At 36.8% G+C, this 18,502-nt stretch overlaps 1 protein-coding gene across 3 annotated transcripts in view; it reads right to left on the bottom strand.

Moving 5' to 3' along the window:
- The window catches only part of abi3bpa (ABI family, member 3 (NESH) binding protein a), a 32,399-nt gene extending 18,417 nt beyond the window's left edge, over positions 1 to 13,982 (bottom strand). For 2 of the 3 annotated variants that reach the window (XM_065251697.1, XM_065251698.1), the window contains exon 1: positions 68 to 2,253. In XM_065251697.1, the coding sequence (XP_065107769.1) occupies positions 68 to 1,847 (1,780 nt within the window). In that variant the 5' untranslated portion in view covers positions 1,848 to 2,253. The other variant, XM_065251699.2, reaches the window with a different exon arrangement.
- Positions 13,983 to 18,502: the final 4,520 nt, after the last annotated feature.

Below are 18,502 nucleotides of genomic sequence, written 5' to 3'. Positions count from 1 at the left end.
AGCCCAAAGTTATATTTACTAAATCTTGTTTTCTAGTTACAGCTGTATGAGTAGGGGGAGAATTTACCCGCTTGTCCATTTGGTTGATCCATCCTTACTGTTACCTTCTCTGTCACAGATGAATCCTGAACAGCATCAGGTTTGGTGAAAATCTTTGACTTTGTAGGCTTCAGTTCCAGATTTTTTGAGGTACCTGGCAACTGTTCTGTAGGGTTAGGTGTTGGAATTTCAATCTGGGATTCAGTTTTTGGGGTGGATTTAGCAGTTTTGGTCATGTTTCGATGATGTTTAGGAGTTTGGGTAATATTTGGGTAGTGTTTAACAGGTTTGGTCATGTTTGGGTGATGTTTAGCAGTTTCGGTAATGTTAAGGTGTTTAGCGGTTTCGGTAACGTTCAGGTAGTGTTTACCAGTTTCTGTAACATGTGGGTAGAGTTTAACGGTTTTGTTAATATCTGGGTAGTGTCTGGCAGGTTTGGTATCATCTGGGTGGTATTTAGGAAGTTCTGTAATATCTGGGTAATGTTTAGTGGCTTTGGTAATATCTGGGTACGGTTTAGATCCTTCTGTAACATCTGGGTAGTGTTTAGCTCCTTCGATAACGTCTGGGTAGTGTTTAGCACTTTCTGTAACATGTGGGTAGAGTTTAGCTCCTTGGGTAACTTCTGGGTAATGTTTAACATTTTCGGTAACATCTGGGTAGTGTTTAGCACCTTCGGTAACTTCTGGGTAGTGTTTAGCACTTTCTGTAACAACTTTGTAATGTTTAACATTTTCGGTAACATCTGGGTAGTGTTTAGCTCCTTCGGTAACGTCTGGGTAGTGTTTAGCACTTTCTGTAACAACTTTATAATGTTTAACATTTTCGGTAACATCTGGGAAGTGTTTAGCTCCTTCGGTAACGTCTTGGTAGTGTTTAGCACTTTCTGTAACAACTTTATAATGTTTAACATTTTCGGTAACATCTGGGAAGTGTTTAGCTCCTTCGGTAACGTCTGGGTAATGTTTAGCACTTTCTGTAACAACTTTATAATGTTTAACATTTTCGGTAACATCTGGGAAGTGTTTAGCTCCTTCGGTAACGTCTGGGTAATGTTTAGCACTTTCTGTAACAACTTTGTAATGTTTAACATTTTCGGTAACATCTGGGTAGTGTTTAGCACCTTCGATAACGTCTGGGTAGTGTTTAGCACTTTCTGTAACAACTTTGTAATGTTTAACATTTTCGGTAACATCTGGGTAGTGTTTAGCTCCTTCGGTAACGTCTGGGTATTGTTTAGCACTTTCTGTAACAACTTTGTAATGTTTAACATTTTCGGTAACATCTGGGTAGTGTTTAGCTCCTTCGGTAACGTCTGGGTAGTGTTTAGCACTTTCTGTAACAACTTTATAATGTTTAACATTTTCGGTAACATCTGGGTAGTGTTTAGCTCCTTCGGTAACGTCTGGGTATTGTTTAGCACTGTCTGTAACATGTGGGTAGAGTTTAGCTTCTTGGGTAACTTCTGGGTACTGTTTAGCACTTTCTGTAACAACTGTGTAATGTTTAACATTTTTGGTAACATCTGGGTAGTGATTAGCACCTTCTGTAATGTCTGGGTAGTATTTTTCAGTAATAGCTGTGTAATATTTGGCACTTTCGATAATATCTGGGTAGTATTTAGTCCCTTTAATAGTGTCTGGGTAGTGTTTAGCGTTTTCTGTAATATCTGGGTTGTATTTAGGACTTCCAGTAATACCTATGTAGTGTTTAGCAGTTTCAGAAACATCTGGGTTGTGTTTAGCTCCTGCGGTAATGTCTGGGAAGTGTTTAGCTCTTTCAGTAATATTTATGTTGTGATTAGCCATTTCTGTAATATCTGGGTGATATTTAATGGTGTTAACATGCTGTTTTGCCGTGCTGGAATGTTGTGTTGAGGTGCTGGGTCGGGGCTGATACCATAATGTGGGGAGTAGTTGTATAGGATATGAAGTTGGTTTCAGTTTAGTCAAGTTGTCAGTTGTGTGATGAGGATGTGTCGAATATTTAGAAATGGGTGGCTTAGTACTGGATATGGATTCTTTGTTAGTTTCAATTGCCTGCCTTGAAACAAAGACATTCTTTTTATTGGCTACAGTACTGGAAGGAGTCGAAAGTGTACTTTGTGGAGAATGGCCAACTGTAGTGTTTAGCTGTTGTTGAGAGAGTGTACTTGTGCTGGACTGATAGAGAGAAGTGGTTTGATGGAAATGATAAGAGTCAGTGGTTTGGTGTTTGGACGTGCCTCGTAGATGAAGGATTGGTCTCGGTGGCCGCAGCTTGGGCCGAATTTCTCCCGTATTGCGATTATCTTGACTTATGGTGTCTGGTTCCTTAGGAGGGGAGGGGCGGACAGTTCGGTGTGGGACTTTGCTTGTAGTGTGTTGTTGGGTAAGTGGTGGTTTTGTTGGTGGGGGATTTGTTTGTGGTGGTATTGGGTCAGATGTTGTTACAATAAACTGCTGCTGGGCTGCAATCATTTGCTGTCTGGTTGTATATTGTTGCTCTTTAGTTAACACCTGTGTTGTGGTGGTTTGTTCTTGAGTTGTACTAGTTGTTTGTTCTTGAGTTGTACTAGTGGTTTCTTCTTGAGTTGAACTAGTTGTTTGTTCTTGAGTTGTACTAGTTGTTTGTTCTTGAGTTGTACTAGTTGTTTGTTTTTGAGTTGTACTAGTGGTCTCTTCTTGAGTGGTACTAGTGGTTTGTTCTTGAGTTGTACTTGTGGTTTGTTCTTGAGTTGTACTAGTGGGTTCTTCTTGAGTTGTACTAGTGGGTTCTTCTTGAGTTGTACTAGTGGGTTCTTCTTGAGTTGTACTAGTGGGTTCTACTTGAGTTGTACTAGTGGGCTCTTCTTGAGTTGTACTAGTGGGCTCTTCTTGAGTTGTACTAGGTTGATGGGTTGTAGTAGGTTGATAGGTTGTAGTTGGTTGGTGCTCCGTTGTTAATGCTTGTTGTGTTATGGTTATAGGTTGGTCTGGTGTGGTACTGGGCTGACTGGTAAGCTCTTTATGTTCCACTGTGCTTGTGATCTGTGGTGTGGATAGAGTAATAGATGTGTGGGGGAATTCAGGGGTCTGGGTGGATGTGGGCAGATCATCAAGAAAGATAGGATCTGTTGTGATCTTCTCTGCTTCTGTTAAAATAAAGAGATAGAAAACAGATTACAGATGCTTTTTGTATTAGAGTATAAGAATTGAAAGACATAGTTGGAGTTAAGCACTGAAATAAGGAGACATTATTTCATAATTTGGATTTGAGAGTTGCCTAATGTCAACTAGTCTACCAAAATAAAGAGCAAGACGATGTCGGCACAGTTCCTCCAATTTGACACAGTCAGCCCCATTGGAAAGTAATCTTTGCCATATGGAATTGTGATACACAAGAAGAATGTTTATTTGGAATTTATCCTGAAAACTACTGTGACAGGGGACCTTTAAATGTACAAGAGTCAAAGAAAAACATATGGCAACATGGTGTGCAGGATCAAGGATATATTATCGAGACAGACCATTTATAAGAGTAAAAACAGGTGTATGTGATTGTTGCGCATTAGAGCGAAAACCACACATATGTATTTCCCACATGATAACTCACAAGCTGCTTAGTGAGATCATATGGAAACAATGCAGCAATGCGCTGTTTGAAACTGTTTAAAAAAATACTGCTATGTGGTATACATTATGCGTATTATGCATGAAGCAAAATACATTTAGCTAAAATTCCATTTCGCTTATGTAATGTTATGCTTGGCTTTAACGGATATAAAGGTTATTCACATTACCTGTAGTTGTCTGTACCTCTGGTAAAACAGTGCGTGCGAGTAAAGGAGCTGGTTTGGCTTGGGTGGTGTTCTTTGAAAGAGAGAGAGAGAGAGAGAGAGCGAGAGAGAGAGAGAGAGAGAGAGAGAGAGAGAGAGAGAGAGAGAGAGAGAGAGAGAGAGAGAGAGAGAGAGAGAGAGAGAGAGAGAGAGAGAGAGAGAGAGACACTTGTCACTAAAGCTATATACTGCTATAAGCTACAGTATGAGATGCAGAAGCTATTAAAAGGAGAATTATGCAAAGCCATATGCTCACCTTAAGCTTTGCTTGGTTCAGTTCTTCGAATGGCTTATGCGTAATTTCATCTGTACAAGTAAAACTAAGTAAGTACTCTAGTTCAGTTTCTTTTGTTAATTTTGTTTTTAAAATTTTACTCATACAAACTGTTCAGCAAGAGTGTAGGACTATACAATTTATGTGGATAGCAGATGTCAGTTCATTTGATAAAATTTAAGGAGTTTACTGTGGTGAAATCACTGACTCTACATAACAGACTTTGGTATTTAGACAAATGGGATCAAGATTGAAAAAACATTATTTAGAGCAACACTCAAGAAATGCATTTGGAACGCCACATCAAACCTTGTCTCTGGTACTTTAAAAAGGAAAAAAATAAATAAATAAAGTTTAAGTACGTGCTTAGCACTGTAAGAAGTACAAACAAACATATTATGCTGCTGGCTCCTGCATTGAGTCGTGAGAAAAAAGGAAGGATTTGTGACGGGACACACCTGCTGTGTTATGAATGACCGATGGGCTCCAGGCTCCACTGGTGGCTCCAATGTCCGGGCGAACCTCAAACTCATACTGAGCATCTGGTTTGAGGTTGTCTATGACCATGCTGGTGGTTGGACAGGTTTGGTACTTCCAGGTATTACTGGGTTCTTTCTCCCTGTAGCGCACTGTAAACTGTCTGAGTGGAGAAAAATAATCACAGGCTCGAAAAATTACATCTAGATTTTTAATTCCTGCTAAAAACATCAGGGTGATTGCAAAAGAATAGTGTTAAAAATTTAAGGTAAGCCTCCTACTGTGGGGGTAAATCAGTTTTTTTATGTTAATATATTTTAAGACAAGACATTCAACAACATTGCTGAGTATTTTCTCCATAAAATTCGAGTCATAGATATTAGTTATGGACGCCGCATAGATTGACGCTGAAACGATTGCAGCACAGCTGCTTTAGCTGCACATACTGCTCACACATGCAGAGTGATTGCTGTAACCTGTTAACATTACCAATTTAAGATTAATCCTGCAAATACGCAGTTAATGTTTGCATTGTAATACCGAACTTAGCAGTTATTTGTCTGAAACTGCCGAATGTAGCATCTATTTACATATATATCTATGGTCCGATGTGGTGCGAAAGAGTAGAGGCAGGGACTAATTTGCATTACTTTTTAATTTGGTTGGAGTTGTGCTATTGAGTAAAGGCGGGGACTAATTCGCAAATTAATAATTCTGTATACTAAATGAGGCAAGGGTGTAAAGTTACATTTCAGCATGAAGCATGAAGAAATTACTATCACAGGTAAAACTTTTACATATGATACTATGATGTTCAAAGTTGAGTTTTAACTGGTGCTACAGTGATGTCACAGAGGGAAAATGTTTGGTTCGCCAAATAAACTTTAAATTAAAGGTTCTTCAAAGAACCATTTCTTTGTTACCTTTTTATAATATGAATGAACCTTTTATCTAACTTATAGGTTCTGCGGACGTTAAAGGTTCTTTATGAAACCATACAGCCAAAAATGGTTCTTCTACGGCATTGTTTGGTACCTTACATTTTACAAGTTTTGGGTAACTCATGCACTTTTTGTTCTACGATATATAATCTTAAATCGTGCAACTTGTTTCCACTAATATAATCATGCAACTTTTCTAAGCAATCCCACTTAAAGGTGCAGTGTGTAAAGTTTAGCGGCATACAGTGGTGAGATTGTGAATTGCAACCAACGGCTCAGTCCACTGCTCACCCCTAGCTTTTAAAACGCATAGAGAAGCTATGGTAGCCGCCACTGGAAAAACATGTAAATGACGGAGACAACGTAGTGAAAAAGTTTGTCCGTTAAAGGTAGGGTAACACATTTTGCCACTTAGCAATAAAATAACGATCCGACCCTCAAGTCAAATCGCCATCCAAAGTCACGCCTCTTTCAAAACACATGAACACGCACAGATCAGACGGTCACATCTCATATCTCATTCACCAGTGAGAAAATTTTGCAGTACAAAGTGAATAACACTTCAAAAATAACCTACATAAACAACTGGTTTACATCAGAATTAGTTTAAGCACATTTTCGGTTGTGTAGACGTAGTAACTAAATCGTTACGCTAATCCGTAAACAAACACAACTTTCATAAGCAACACAATGTTTCATCAAAGTAGAATATCTGAATCCATCTCAATACAAACATATCGCGTACCTACCTTACCAAAATAAACAGTGCAACGACCCTTTCAGACCCTTTGCCTCCTGCAGCTGTTTGCATCTCGTGGTAAAGCAGTAAAGTTGCCAATGTTAATTTGGGTTTTTGTTCTTTGCTGATCCAGGCAGTTTTTTCTGTTGTTGTTATAAAACATGTCTTTCGTTTTGAGGCTCCTGTACAGGTTGTCAATTCAGCAGAAAAGTTTGCATTCTCGCTGTTTACAGACGGGAGGTGAGCGCACGTGAATGCGCCGATGACGTTTGGTGTTTGCGTGGACTAGCTGCGCGGTGGGCATTCAAATTACGCTTACGAATGAGGGACAAACAAGGTAACGTCCGTTCGGACCGAAATCTATGATTGGTTGAACATTTTTTGGTCCTACGCCTTTCACAGATGACATACATTTCTACAAATACATTTAAACATCTTAACATAGTGATTGCTATCAGGATGTGAGGAGACTTTTAACCAGCATAACTAAAAATGTTTCAGGATCAAATGTGTTACCCTACCTTTAAGTGCTTCTGTAGAAACATGGTGGCACAAAGTCTAATTCTAAGGTGATAAAAACATAACAATTCATTATAAAAAGGTCTTTATAGACCCCTGATAATATAGTTTAGTATATTATTTTGCATTTCTGTCAAGAGATTTTTCAAAAAATTACACACTGCACCTTTAAATAAAAAAGCTTGATCTTCTATTAGATCACCAAAATTCACGGTCAACAGCATACAGTAGAAACGCCCTGGTGAACATTTTCCACACTGCATGTGAAAAAAAGACTGCAGCTGTTGTTTTTTTCAGTCTTTGCCAGTGTGTCTCTGGCAAGAGGTTTTTTTATGGAGTACTAGGATCACATTTGGTTTAATTGGTTTCCACTAGCCTTTCCAATATGTGTTTGTTCTGGTTACGACCAAATCTCCTCACGCAGATAGTAAATCACCTTTATGATAGGAAGCATCCAACAATCCCAAGTGCAACTTAATTGACAGTAAATAATTTAAAATGCTAAAAAGTTAGTGTCTGTGAAAGTTTTGTTTTAGAAGCTCCATTTGGGGAAAATATCACTAAGTCCGTATAAAACATGAGAACTGGAAAGTCCCACCAGCCATACATGTGCAAGATGTTTTTTTAAACATCTGCTTACTTCTTCAATGTGTTTTTGCTATTTATTAACTTCCCTCAGGTTGTATTGTATGTATATTGTTTAAAGACTTTTGTTTGATCAGGTTGTCTGCTTTCATTTTAATACAGTATTCTCAGGACTCTCTAGACATCTGTACATATTTCTGCATCTGCTTTGGGTCTCTTGTCAGTAAAAAATGGCACACCTTCAGTGAAGGTCAAAAGCAAACTGACCAAACCAAGACACAGACCATTGAGATGCACACAAACACATACCCATCATCAAAACAATCATCCATATTGGTATCCATAAAGGGTGATGTGAATAAAGTCCCCCATGACAGCAGCACTGAGGTCTCTGTAACCGACCCGATCATAATGTTTAATGGTTTCTGCAGATCCACTTTGCCTAGGGATCACAAGTCAAATATCAGCCAAAATTATGTCTAAAGATGCCAGAAGCAGTTTTTTTATTTAAACAACTGGTCCCAAGATCATTTTTAGTAAATGTCAGTTCACTCAGGTGTCCTAGCAGAGTAACCACATGTGTAATTCATCAGATTATCTATAGGCACGATCCCCATAAGTTTGACATCTAGAATGTATTCACATGCTTTGTGAAAAGTGTTGCTTAAAAAGTCTGTTCATGCTAGATTTCTTTGAAATGTCACTAAGTTAGCTATTTTGTATCAAATTCATCTTTAAATGTGGCTTGAAGGGTTAAAACTTTGATTTTAGTTGAGGTATAGTATGGCTTACCTGCACACTCCTTCTTTGGTTTATCAGGATTCACTGACTGCACCGCAATCAGATATTTGGGTTCAGCATCTACAGGATACAGGATAATCATTTAAATAAATAAACTACGCATTAGAAACAGGACTAAACAGAAAGTTTATACCTATCTCAGTTTCATAGAATTCTCCATTTCCAGGTAGGTGGATCAACTGTTTGGAGAACATAGTGCTGCCATAACCCAGGATGTATCCATCCAATCTGCTGTTATCTAGGGGCCGGATAAACTTGAATACGATGGTGTCTTCAAAAGCACTGATATGCACTTTCAAGTTTTGTCCTATAGGACAAAAACACATTCACATACTTTAAAAGCTAAATCAATTGGGAACTCTTCTGTGACAAAATGTTTTTTATACTACAGGGCTCGAAAGTGCGACCAATTTGGCCGAGGTCGAAATGCTACAAACTAAGGGTGTGTCTCAATCAGCTCCCTTGTTCAGTTAGAGCACTGATCAGGGAGTCGGCCATTTTAAGGGCTGACTCAATCACAAAATCCTCCCAGTCCACTGGAACGTTCCCTAAAAATTCCCACAATGCAACGCAAAAATCAGTGAGCATCGATGGTACCCATTATGTTCCCTTACCGGAAATCTGGTGACCTTTTCTGAAGCTCGGCAACCGAAAATACAACTCAATACAACTCAATAAACTTTATGAAATGTGACAGAACTTTTATAATTTAAAAAAAAAATGTTTATATTAGTTTTAAATATAAACACACATCGCTACACAGTAAGGGACCACAATCTACTCAATATTTAAAATAATATTTTTTTTAATTGTAAAAAATATATCGTCGCTGCCCGATGAAACTCACGTATGTCCAAAACGGTTACTTTTCAGGAAGTGAAAAAAACACCGTATTTCAAAAGCAGTTGAATGTAGCGTTGTCATACTTGGTACGGCATCTTTACATGATTTCATATTTTCCAACTTTCAGTCAATATTAAAGTTTATTCAATTTTAAAGTTTTCACATTATGTAGGATACATTGATGTAAAAAAAACAATAAATTACAAAAAACTGATTATAAAGTATATATGTCACATTATAGTTATGTGAGCTTATGCATGAATATACCGCATATTCTTGCCAGTGTAATGATAGAATCCACATTTGGCCAAAATTGAGTTTAAATGGACATACGTGCGTATTTTACAGTAACGGTGGTTGATACGCGTTCTTCCGATCATTAATTAGAATGGCCCTGTTGCGTTTCATATTGACAGATGAATACGCTCAGTTTATTAAATAGCCTAGCCTACGTCTTAGTTTATTAAATACACTTAGTTTATTTAATATTAATTATACATTTATTAAATGTCTCTTGCAAACTATGAAGGGACAATGAATCAATACACTGACATGGTAATGCTAGACAGATACTTTGTTTGCACAGTCCTACCGTAATTTTGTCACTCCTAGACGTACGTCTGGCGTCAGGGGGGAAACGTTTACCTCGATAAAGGAAAGTCATTGTCTCACCAGGCTAAGTTTATTCGGCTATCCAGTGCTGAGCTTTGATGAAACTTCGCGAGACAGGAGAGATGCTTCCACAGGGAAGGAGATACACGGTGTGATTGACAGCTTTGACACCAAATGGATATACGTGAAAATCAGATGACATAATTTCACAACTTTTCATGGGCCATTTAGATATGTGAAGCATACTGTATACGGAAATGGACCTGGACATTCAATCTGTCGAAAAATCTCAAAATCGGCAAAATGGACATACGTGGTTTTCCGGTTGTTGTTGAGTAACAGCTGTGAGTGATCACAATGCGCTTAAGCAGCCACGTGACAGAAAAATAAGTGAACAGTGTCCCAATGTCAAGTGAGCCAGGGTCCTTACCAGTGCCGAACATGTGTACACGATATAATGATTCACGACCTCGGAAGCTAGGGAACGAATTGAGACACAGGGTAAATGTTTGGATCCTAAGGAATGAATGGGGCTAGGCTAAATGCTAACACATTCACGCTGTAAAGAGATTAAGTGCACGCATTTAAAAAAAGATAGGTATGTGTTAATTTGTCTAAGTTGAGGTAAGAACATAATAAAATATCGAAAAATGGTGGTGTTTTCCTTTAAAGTGCATGCAAACTATACATTTCATACGTTACATCATTACATTCCATCCCAGAAAATTGCACCTGTGACTTTTGTTTCACTAGTGCCATATTTGACGAGAGAGACTGCTGACTAGAATTGTTTACTTTGCAAATCACTTAATATAATGCTCTACCTTACTACAACCATCCTAATCATTAATGCTAAATGTTATTTATATTTTATGGTATTACACTGCAAAACTTTTCACATACATTATAACTTAAAACTGTAATATTTTAAGAATGTTATTGTGACTAATGCCGTACTACGTCCTTCAAAATTTGCTAATAGCTAATTGTTTTAAATGTGTCAGAAAAAGTAGCCTATATAGCCTATACCGTCATTATCGTTTTATTAAGGTGACAACAATCTTACAAACAGTTATTTTAACAATAAAAAAACTAATACACATAAGAAGCAAAAGGCGCTAAACACCGTCAAAAATAAGATAACGTTAATGATATTAGCCAAATGCTCTCGACACATATTATGTTCATCAAATACCTTCGTTTCAAATGCGCTTAATCCCAGGCTCATATCATTCAAAATGTTTGTTGTCAGAATGTGCTAAACGCCACATTGATATATCAGCAAAGTCCTTAAAGTGCACAGTGCAGGAAGAAGATGTGAAACAACATTGGATCACATTCAAAGTTGCGTCCCTTGTGGGTACTTGAACCCGAATGTGGCAGCCACATGTCTCGCAGCGCCCCCTAACGTGGGCTTTTGTTTATTCTTTTTTACATTTTGAATATTGACTTTTATCAATTGCAATGTTTCCAGTTGGACCCTTAGTGATTTAACAACTGTTTACCATTTGTCTTTTCCAAAGAAGTGGATACTTTGGAGGTTCTTGCCAAATAAGCTTGCAAGTACTTTTTTGCAGTGAAAGGCAGTTAAATTTGTTAATACCAATGACATGACTAAAGTGACTTTCACAATGCATTTTAGTTACTGACCTTTTCGTTACATGACTGAACCCTGACACAATTTTTACAGTTAATGATGATTTGAATTTTTTTTTACATGTGGTTGTTTAATAGTGCAATGAATATAATGATTAGATAAGACATTATTAGATTAAAAGTGAAACATGATTTGGCTCAATAGTGAGCCTTTCAAAAACTGAGGTCTCCTTTTAATTTTTCCACAAGTTACAGTAGTAACATATTTCATTTTCAAATATTTACTAGTAAACTATACAGCCAAACCTATTGTATACACACAGACACAGTGATGTATTATACATGACTTCAGCTAGATCTATTATCACAAATGTGATTTGTATCTAAAAGGGTTTTGCCAAGAGATTTGGAATTACAGTGTTGTAAGATTTTCTCTCTCAAAGTACATCTAACAGTGAGCACCTACGGTATATGCCTGCCAGAAGAGCTGTCTCATACACAATGATTAAATTCAGTTTGCTAAAAATCTGTTTGTTAACTATGACAACAAAACACAAGCAAAGAAGCCCCTTATAAATGTGGTTGGCCCTTCTGAAAAATAAATGATTAAATGATGTCCTGTGCCAAGGTTGTTACTGCTGTGAGGGAAACCCCTGGCATTAAACACAGAGCTCTACAGCACACAAACAGTTTCTTCCTAATATCCATACTGCTCTCTGTGGGATTCCCAGATGAATCAAATAAACCGCTGCGCTTAAGGGATTCTAGAGATAGCACTTGCATAAAAGAATAAAACATGCGGTTTGTAAATGCGTGTGTGTAAACTTCTAAGAAAATACAAAGAAAGGATGCCTGCAGGAGAGGAAAATCACAAATTAGATTATGTATCTCGATGGTTTCTCCTGCGATTAAATGAAAAACAAATGGAGATGTCTCCTGATTCTCAAATTTGTCTCTTGAGGAAAAGGCTCCAGTTACTGCAAATGTTTCTTACAACAATGTCACAATAAACTTTGATTTGCCAAAATATGTAATCTAAAGTCAGAGACTGTTCATCTAAATCAGCCAAAATCACATTGTCTGAGAGATGTTGTCCACATTTCTTTATAGATTTATACTCCAACAGCATGTCAATAACTTTCACAAGTTATTGCTTCTTTTTTATTTTCCCTAAGGGCTTTAAGGTGAAATACTGAGAATTGGATATGAAATGCAATTTGCAATCCATTTTACTTCAGACACTTATTAAAATCTATTGACATTTGTTATTATTGCAATAATCTATATTAAATCTCTGTGTTACATGCATTAAATACTGACTTTACTTTGTACAAAAGTGATCAAACAGTTTCCTGTGTGGCCTCAGTGAAGTTAGCCAAATAAGAAAATCTAAACAGGTTGTGTTATAAAAGATTAACCTCTAAAAATAACATTTTCCTTTGGGGAAATGTGTACAACATATGAAGATGATGATCGGATAACACAATGATCTCCGTGGAAACAAGAGGACATCACAGAAACAGATGAGTAGCCTGGAGCAAATTAGTCAAGGGTCAGATTTTTTACATTAAGATTCCACCTCACACCGAAAAAAGAGGTCAATGTTTAATAATCTCTCTTGTGGGCAGGTGTCAGAGTAAATTCTTTGAACAGCAAGCAAGCCAAGACAAACTTTCGTTGTGAGCCGCAGAGGAAAGCACCACCCATAGCAGCTAACATATTTAATATATTATTTATATGCTATATTGGGTTTATTTCAGCTAACTTGTAATAGGCAATGATCCATTCTGTTCTTACATGCATCTTACACAGCACACAAACCAAACGGGAGTATTGGGCCAAAACAAATCCAGTTACTGGCACAGCAAACAGTGTGTGAAGTCATTTTTTGAAATTACACACTAAAGTAAACTGAAAGTAAATTAGTACAGATCCAACCTCTGGCTTTATTCCATGTACTGAAGATTTGCATGCACTCCAAATATTTTTTGTAAATATCCATCCTCAAGAGATTTTAAGGTTTTAACTGGAAACAGACAAACGCGCACACATACACACCAGCTTGCTAATGACTTTGTGTTAGCTTGAACTTATAAAGACAATGCACAAAAATTATTTTCTAATTTTTTTTTTTGCAGCATCACAAGAATCTATAATTTATATCCAATATCTTTTTTATTTCACATGCAAATAAACCTTCAAAGTGTTCATAAAGTTCAACGTATAGATTATATACACTATTAAAAATATTTGTAATAATAGTCATATGCATTATAGCAAATGATTGCATGAGAAAAAATAAAAGCTGAGCTTGCATCCTCTAACCAACTATACATACATGCATACCAGACTTTCAACCTCAATAAGATCACAATAGTTTTAGTTTTGTACCTTTAGATAAGGTTGCAGAGGTCAGTATCAGCAGCATGATCCCGCTGAGGAAAAGGAAGACTTGCATGTTGTCCTTCTTCTCGGAGTAAAGCCAATACAGAGTTCCTATAATCCTATACAGTTTGTCTTTCTTCAGTCATGTGCTCTCTCCTCTTTTTAAATGACCTCGGATGAGTTCATGTCAACACACAGAAAATGTGAAAGTTCATTGGGTAGAGAAGAGTTTGTATGTTTGAAAATACTTCGGTTGATGAGCCTGTAAGAGATTTTTGTACGACTGAAGCATCTATACTGAATTATTAACAGGAGGGAGGGACCCTATGATGTCACACTGTTATTGTTAATCCCTTAGCTTATCTCTCTCGTTCTCTCTCCCTCTCTCTCGCCCCTTCAATCACTGACATTTCAGCCATTTCTGTTTTTCTTCTTATACTCTAATTTTTTTTTTTTTTACTTTTCAGCATGTGAGATCACCTATTTAAGTTGGTGTGATAAATCATGAGCAGAAAATCATTGAACGTACTAATGTTTGTAGAAATGTATCCTAGTAACTGGGTGTTCCAAACATGCACTATACAGCCACATCACCTGTCACTCATTCATCAAACTAATTCTACTTAACCACAACTAAAGGAGAAAATCACGTCACACCATATGAGCAATACGAGTGTGAAACTAAAATCCCTCAATAGCACTTGTTGAAATCCACAAAGAACGAACTGAACATCTAAACACACTGTCGTTTTAGAGTTATAAAATTCCACATGATTTTCTAAAACCAAAAATTGGTTTTTAAAACAAAGCTTAGAATGTTCAGTATTTTCTCTATTAAACTTTTAAATGAATTCTAAATGGGGTTTTTAGAAGGGCTGTAGACAGCATGGAAATTTGTACGTGTTTTACAAGTTGGCTAATTTGTATACATTTCTATGAAGTGAATACAAAAACATACAATTATTCGAAAAAGATAAAAAAGTAAACCCCACCCCTAACCCTAACAGCAAAAGAGCAAAAGCAAACCATACAAAAATAGTTAAATGTAGTCGTACAAATTATTGCAAATTAACAAATTAAGTAAAACTATTTTAACTTGTTTTTATAAGTTATGTTAACTTATCAAAAGTCAAAACTTAAAAACCAAGTTTACTCTAAAAATGTCTGGCTTATTTTTGACGCATGTTGGGTAATCATTGGACAAAACACATTGCTGGGTTAAAATTTACCCAATGCTGGGTTGTTTTAACCTAACTGAGGGGTCATTTTAACCCATAGTTGCATAACAACAACCCAACATTGGGTGATTTTTAACCCATCATGTTCTGTCCAATATTTACCCAACATGGGTCAAAAAATAACCCCGACAATTTTAAAGAGTTGTTTTACACAGGGTTCCCAAGGGTCCTTGAAATCATTGAAAGTTTGTGAATCTGGGTGCAAAAATTTAAGGCCCTGGGAAGTTTTTGAAAATATGCAAGATACAGGTAATTGAAAGTGCTTGAATTTATTTTTTGCAAGAAGTTTCCTGGATTTATGAAAATAAACACCACAGTCTTTAATCATATTTTTAATTTGTAAACAATTGCACAATAATGGCGATATCCAGATACATGTCAATAAATGTTGTTTGAGTCATCTAATCAATAAAGTGAAAACGCTCCGTTTTTTTGTTGTTGTTGTTGTTTGAAAGCGGGGGGTCTGCTCTTTCATTTGATATTTTATGTTTATTTAAAGAAGATAATTTTTCTGCAAGGCATTAAACTAAAACTGGCTGGCAACTTAAAAAAAAACGCTGACGGGGAAAGAGTTAAGCATGCTTCCAAGCATATTTGATCATCACTTCAACATTTGCACGATATAAATGTTAATGTATATATTAGATTTATAAAAATAAACACCACAGTCTTAAATCATATTTTCATTGTGTCTTTGCTGCATCTGTGTTGGTTGGGAACTACACTCTGTTTCAGTCACACTTGATTCTGAGGAACTACTTTGTTTGGCGGAAGAGTAATAATTTTACTAATATAATTACAGCTTATTTGTGTTTTATTTTATAAAATCCTGCTAATGTTATGCATATGAAGTAACCGTTTTATAAAAGCAATAACCCCCGCGAAGCAGTGGGGTTAAAGTGCATTTTATAACAGTGGGGCTAATCACACCAAAAGAGCTTTAAACGCTTGGAAACGCAAGGCGCTTGGCCCATATAAACAGCACGTAAGCGCTCCCTGCCCATAGAATATCATTCAAAAAAGGCGCGTGCAACGACCATAAACGCTTTTGGTGTGATTAGCCCCTGAGGGGGGCTCCGCTTCACGTCATGCCTAACAACGCCCCTTAGCTGTTATAAAATGCACTGGTAACCCACTGCTTCTTAGGGCTTATTGCTTTATTATTCCCTGCTTTTTTGCATGGTTTTGTATGACACATGAAAACGTCTCTGGTTACGTATGTAACTGTTGTTCCCTGAGAAGGGAACGAGACGCTGTGTATACCTTGCCATACTTCCTGCGTCCCTGTCATGCCGTCTTTGGCAATATTTCATATAGCGATATACTTCATGCAGAATTTTTTACAGTCTTAAACACTATTGATTTTTTTTATTTAATTCTTGAGTTAAAACGATTAACATTTACATTTATGCATTTAGTAGATGCTTTTATCCAAAGTGACTTACAAAGATAAGGAAACAATCAAGCGTTTATCACAGGGAGGGAATAACACAAGAAGTGCTTATATCAAGTTACACATTACAAGTTTTCACGATTCCAAGACGATACTAGTACTGTTCACCAGATGACTAATCGCTGTCTGATTAACTCGAATTTCCCCACTATTTATCAAACTTATTCACAAATAACCATTACAACTGTTTACAGCTACATTAACTATGTAACATATTTGTTTTATATAAGTTATAACTAAAGCAGACACACAGTATGATTTTGGCCATGATCTAGCTGTCTGAGCCAAAAAAATGTAAATGCTTAAAGATTCCTATAATCCTAGACCAAAATATGTAGTCTTTTATCACTAGTTTGACATGTTTACCGGCAGCCCATCAATGACCGTTATGATCAAACTTTTCCTGGGATAAAATCCTGCCAGTGTCAGATGTTTAAAGACGCAGTCCTGCAGTGAGGCTTCTCCTATGTCAACATAAAACTACGTAAAACTCTGCATGTGTCTGCTTTATTGTGTAACGAAGTCTGACAGTAATGACAAATGAGATTTCACAGTGTGACGTGGCTTAACTCGAATCTGGAAACAGTCTGGCATGCAAGAATCATTAAGGACTATAAAAATCATGCACTGTGTCAAGCTAATATGACCAGATTTTAGTTATTGGTGTTTTAGTCTGTGGTGACAAGATGCTATTTGGTTATAGATCTTTGTGGATTTGTTTCACCACAAATAATAAAAAATGCACCGCAGACGTATCATAATAAAAATGCCAGCTGAATCAGATGTACACACACAAATCTCTGACCTTTATCAGGAAGGGTTAAAAGAAGCTTTTAAAGCTATTTCCCAAAAGATATATTAAAACAATGAACTATGAACTGACCAGTTTTTATCGATTGTTGAAAGGTAGAATCATCTCAACTGTGACACAAGTTTATTTTTATAACACAGAACTACTTTGTGTTTTCCAGTTGGGGGAAATAATGTTGACATATGATATATTGCTGCTAGATTTATGTTTAAAAAGCGAAAACCACAGGAGCAAAATACAGTGCCATATTTTCCACGCCTTTTGTAAAAAACCTGCATCATCTGGATACCATAGCCCAAAATGTGCTAAAATACTAACTGAAGCATTTAATTTTTTGCACAATATGCAAAAAATGTGTGCACTTTTATCTATTTGCATTGACAGCATCCTCTTCTGTATATGGCTTTGTTCACACTGCAGGTCTTAATGCTCAGTTCAGATTTTTTTGTGCTGTTGTTTACAGTATCATTTAAATCAGTCTTATGTGTGAACCGTATATGCATGCATGCACAGAAGATGACGTGACATTAGATGCAGCACAATGTGTTTGCGAAATAAACATTGATGTTGCTCATAAAAGTCAGATGAAATCTGAAGTCAGACTTAGTTTGCATTGTAATATATCAGTTATGTATCCGGATTTGTGTTGTTCAGACTGTCAAAAAAAAAAATCAGATATGGGTCACATGTGGGCAAAAAAGTCGGATTTGGGCCACTTTCGCCTGCAGTGTGAACGTAGCGTGAATGGAGAAAAACGGAACTAAACAGTCATGCATCAATAACAAAACAAAACCGTAAGCAGATGAATAAAACAAAGATGTTGACAAAGGGTTTGCACAAACTAATTACATTTTCATCAAGCGAAGCAGGAGATGTCAAGGATGTGCTATTTTGAAATGATTCATTTTGTTTATGTTTTTACATGCAACAAACTTTAGTAAATAGAGTCAAAGGCCACTGCACTGAATGTTATGGTGACTCCATACAGTACATGCACAAAAAATGACCTTGGGAGAAGTTGGAAAAAAGGTAATTCTGTGAAAAATCATCTAAATTAAAATGACAGTTGTTTTGATATTTTATCTAATGCAATGACATTTACACAGTTTTAGTTGTGGTCTCTCTTTCCAATACGTAACGATGAGCCAAGTACTTTTCTGCAGCCGAATAGCTGCATCTGGGTTTAAATTACCTGATATTAACTCACCAAAATCTCCACACATTGTTTCAGGGCTGGCGTAACTCTGCTGTTGGCAGTGGCCAGATGTTTAGGAATGAATCCTTAAGATGTCAAGGAAACATGGATCACCTCTCACTTTCTTTTTCTCTGGTTTCTGTCTTCCCTGTCTTTGTTTTATGTGCCAGTCTCTAAAGCCGATGTGAAGAGTCAAAA

Source organism: Paramisgurnus dabryanus, chromosome 15 (genome assembly GCF_030506205.2).
Source record: "Paramisgurnus dabryanus chromosome 15, PD_genome_1.1, whole genome shotgun sequence".
Lineage (NCBI taxonomy): Eukaryota > Metazoa > Chordata > Actinopteri > Cypriniformes > Cobitidae > Paramisgurnus > Paramisgurnus dabryanus.
This window is presented reverse-complemented; position numbering and strand designations above follow the sequence as displayed.